Source organism: Argentina silus, assembly GCF_951799395.1.
Source record: "Argentina silus genome assembly, chromosome: X".
In the NCBI taxonomy this organism is placed as follows: Eukaryota; Metazoa; Chordata; class Actinopteri; order Argentiniformes; family Argentinidae; genus Argentina; species Argentina silus.
Window position 1 is genome coordinate 53,921,801 of NC_139653.1, and position 5,000 is coordinate 53,926,800.

The window sequence follows — 5,000 nt, forward strand, 5'->3', positions numbered from 1 at the left end:
GAACTAACCCTAACCCTAACCCTCTTCACTGAACTAACCCTAACCCTAACCCTAACCCTGAACCTAACCCTCTTCACTGAACTAACCCTAACCCTAACCCTCTTCACTGAACTAACCTTAACCCTCTTCACTGTAACCCTAACTCTAACCCTAACCCTAACCCTAACCCTGAACCTAACCCTAACCCTCTTCACTGAACTAACCCTAACCCTAACCCTCTTCACTGAACTAACCTTAACCCTCTTCACTGTAACCCTAACTCTAACCCTAACCCTAACCCTGAACCTAACCCTCTTCACTGAACTAACCCTAACCCTAACCCTGAACCTAACCCTAACCCTCTTCACTGAACTAACCCTAACCCTCTTCACTGTAACCCTAACCCTAACCCTAACCCTGAACCTAACCCTCTTCACTGAACTAACCCTAACCCTAACCCTAACCCTCTTCACTGAACTAACCCTAACCCTAACCCTAACCCTAACCCTGAACCTAACCCTAACCCTAACCCTAAAGTGTGGACAAAAACAACACTCTTCACTGAACGTTCTTCATTATGTGATCTCATTCCTTGATGGCTACTGATTCATCATGACCATTTAAGTGTCTACCAGTGGAGGCTGTGGAGGTAGAAATCGGAGGACGGCTCATTGTAATGCATTGGATGGAATGAAGTATGGTATCAAACACATGAGATACCATTCCTCATTCCATTACATACATGACAATGAGTCCTCCGATTTCTACCTCCACCAGGGAACCCCAGAGCCGATTCTGCCCTGAAGCCTAATGCTATAGCAGGCAGACAGTCTCCCTCTCATTCCGTCCTCCTTCCTCTCAAAGCCTTCTCTACTCACTAGGGGTGTGTAACCCTGACCCTGACACTGACCCTGACCCTAACCCTAACCCTGACCCTCCTAACCCTGACCTTAACCCTAACCCTAACCCTGACCCTAACCCTAACCCTAACCCTGACCCTAACCCTAACCCTGACCCTGACCCTCCTAACCCTGACCCTCACCCTCCTAACCCTGACCCTAACCCTCCTAACCCTGACCCTCCTAACCCTAACCCTGACTCTCCTAACCCTAACCCTAACCTTAACCCCAACCCTAACCCTGACACTAACCCTAACCCTCCTAACCCTAACCCTCCTAACCCTAACCCCAACCCTCCTAACCCTAACCCTAACCCTGACCCTAACCCTGACCCTGTCCCTAACCCCGACCCTAACCCTCTTAACCCTAATCCTAACCCTAACCCTCCTAACCTTAACCCAAACCCTAAACCTAATCCTAACCCTGACCCTGACCCTAACCCTCCTGACCTTGACCTTGACCTTGACCTTGAACCGACATGACTGGCACTCAGGCAGCAACCTGGCAGAAACCAGGCAGCAACCAGGCAGCAACCAGGCAGCAACATCTGGACTGGCACCCAGGCAGTAACCTGGCAGAAACCAGGCAGCAACCAGGCAGCAACCAAGCAGCAACCAGGCAGCACCATCTGGACTAGGACCCAGGCAGCAACCTGGCAGAAACCAGGCAGCAACCAGGCAGCACCATCTGGACTGGGACCCAGGGAGAAACCAGGCAGAAACCAGATAGCAACCAGGCAGCAACCAGGCAGTAACCAGGCAGCAACCAGGAAGAAACCAGGCAGAAACCAGGCAGTAACCAGGCAGCACCATCTGGACTGGGACCTAGAGAGCAGCCAGGGAGCACCATCTGTAACATGCAAATACATATAAGTTATAGGCATACAGGCCCTTTACCACTAAATCTGTGGTGTATTGTCACACACTCTCCATTGACATTGTACTCTACTCCCTCTCCTGCTGCTATAATAATCCTGTATATTTTATTCAATTATTTTTACTGTTTTATTATTATTATATTTTATCTGTTATCCTTGTTATATTCTATTGTTGTTGATGATTAATGATTAATGTTTATATTTTATCTGTTATCCTTGTTATCCTTGCAATAAACCTATAAATAATAACAATAATAATAACATAACATATAAATATGACTTGACATTCATAATGACAAATAAACCAGACTTGACTTGACATTAATAATGACAAATAAACCAGACTTGACGACATTAATAATGACAAATAAACCAGACTTGACGACATTAATAATGACAAATAAACTAGACTTGACTACATTAATAATGACAAATAAACCAGACTTGACTTGACATTCATAAACATATATCTGTTCATAATGAATTCACAGATCAACTCTGTCGGCAGTCCATGAGCATTGAAGGGACGAGGTCATTAGATGACAAACAAAGTTGTGGGTCAGTTCAATATTAACAATCAACACAATGTCACGTTTTGAAAACTACTCTATTGACCAGAGTTTGATGTGAAAGTGCCATTATGTATCGCTCGTCCCGGGAGGCGGAGTGGCGACGCTTACAGAGCATCGAAGGAGAGGGAGCATGTGCAGCTTTCTCTTACTTAAATACATGTCTTATGTACAAAACATGTGCTATTAAGGCTGGGTGGCTGAGAAAGGAGCGTGTCGATCCTCTCCCGAGATCCTCAAACTGAGCTTTATTTCGCTGTGACTGTCGGACGAATTCTGACGTGCACAGACGATCTAGTCATTCACATTTGTGTGTGTGTGTGTTTTTTTTTTTTAATCAATAATCGATCTTTCGAACTTTCATAACAATAACAACCCTAGGTGGACCTGTGTTCACCTCCTGGCGACGGAACAGGGTCTCTAACGGATTAGGTGGCCCGTGCGTCCGGGAGGGTGTGAGAGCAGCGATGAGTTTCGTCCCACGGTCCGGCAGGAAGGGCATCATGTGTCCGTACCAGGATCCGAACTGCACGAGCATAGTGGAGACGCTCTGCTCGTGGAACGACACGGTGGTCAACGCGTATCAGCTGGTGGACCTGCCGCCCGCGGCCCCATCGGTGAGTATCTGGTCACCGGCGTGATTCTGGATTGTCGATGGGGGTGAGCGCGCCGGGGCGTTTGGCTCTCCGCTGCTGTAGCAGTTTGAATAGATGATGCCTAATTAATTTGTTTGGATGTGATATGAGTAGACACGTCTTCTTGATTCACATGTGCACATTTTCCGACTCTCAGTTGGGGTAAAGTGAGCCTCATTATTGTCGGTTATGAAAACAATGACAAACAAGGAAGGAGAACAGTGAGAAGAATCATAGACTAATAATACTAAGCGGTAGGCGAGAGAGAGACGAAGACAGTAGAATGTAACTTAGAGTACAATGTAACATCTTCTGTGAATCCGCTCACAGCAAAGAACTCACCTGACGGATGTCGTTTTGAAATGCATGAATGCAATTTGTCTACGGGACAGCAGTGACTTAAATATAGAAACACATATATGTATCTCAAAATACAGCAAGATCTGATTGTATAATGCAGACTTGGCTGTAAAAATAACTGTAGGGAAATAAGACAAATGCAGTTTACAGTTACATTAGATAGTATAATGCGCATTAAAGGTGCAATCTGGAATTCTCCGCCTCTTTTCAGGTAAACAGCCGAGGGATGGGGAAATGCAGCGCTCTCTAACTCATAGACAGAGCTAGAGTTTTAACCATGTTTTGAAGCTATACAGCGTTTGTTTAAAATTGCATTATTTACAAACAATGGAGTAAAACAAGCTTATATTTTGGGTTCTGATGAGGTAAGACAGTTGAACTAACCTCATAAGGCATTTATAAGTTATATTCTCCAAAAATCAATGGCTATATATCAGTCATTTAAAAGTCCAGAATTGCATCTACTGTACATGCAATTGCAGATTGCCCCTTTAAGCATCAAACCTTAATGTTAGTTTGAAGGACTATGATGATTGAGACAGACTTGCATACTATGGTACTATTATTATTATTATTATTATTATTATTATTATTATTATTATTATTATTATACTCTTGGAATGACTTCCCTGCTTGTGTGAGAGAGAAATAGAGAGAAAGAGAGAGAGAGAGAGAAAGAGATAGGGAGAAAGAGAGAGAGAAAGAGAGAGAGAGAGAGAAAGAGAGAGAGAGTTGGTGTACTTGTATGGTATTTGTAAATGTCTAGTTTCTCATCTCAACATTTTGACAAAATCTCATTCTAAACGCTTCTTACAGCACGTTGCCTCCAGCGTTACTAAGGTAACAAATGAGATGCCGAACCCTTTCAGGGTAAATATCAGCTGCCACATTTGATGGAATATCAGGATGGCTTCCAGTTTTTCCCTGTTGTTCCTCCACCTCTCCCTGAGAGGGGATGCACTCCCACAAGGGATCTGAACAGCACAATTACACAGCATCATTCCAGTTAAAAGACACGTCGAAAGAGGAATGCTCAGAAAGCTCTGATTATTAACAGAAAATAACTGTCAATAATGTTTGCTTCGCTTTCATGCTCTGTGTGATGGTATTGTTTTAATCCTGTGATGGATGTCTAATTTTAAGATGTCCTCTACTTCTAACATGCCATATGCGATCTGTCTTCCTGTTATCTCAGCTCAAAGGCAGCCCTGATTAAAACCCCCTCTTATATTAAAAGCAGACCCCTGTATTCCCAGATGTGTGTTAGTTTGTTCAACCATCCATTCTGGATCCACGGTTTTGATTGGTTTGTGCAAGAATGTGGGGCATGAGGCTATTATTGTACTCTGTATTGATATAAGACGCCTTTACTTCAAACACAAACTTCAATAAGACAAAATATTTGCACAATCAATTGATTTGGTTGCAAATGTGACTGGTTATGAACCTAGGTTACAGAACTGGTTTTCGTATCGATATAGGGTTAGGGTTAGGGTTAGGGTAGGGCAAGTGTCTGTATTAAATTATGCTGCATAAAAGACTTCACTTACTAAATATTATTCCTGAATGTGTTAGGATATAGGACTACTGCATTAGGCTACTAGCACCCTTTTTTTATGATTTACATTTACATTTATGGCATTTAGCAGACGCCTTTATCCAAAGTGAGTGCCAAATACAT

At 43.3% G+C, this 5,000-nt stretch overlaps 1 protein-coding gene across 1 annotated transcript in view; it reads left to right on the forward strand.

Annotated features, from left to right (window-relative positions):
- Positions 1–2,791: 2,791 nt before the first annotated feature.
- The window catches only part of LOC310822456 (melanopsin-A-like), a gene marked incomplete at both ends in the record, with an annotated part of 30,004 nt that continues 27,795 nt past the window's right edge, over positions 2,792–5,000 (forward strand). The window contains one exon of the mRNA XM_083694792.1: positions 2,792–2,941. Within this exon, the coding sequence (XP_083550918.1) occupies positions 2,792–2,941 (150 nt within the window). The remainder of the gene's footprint in view (positions 2,942–5,000) is intronic.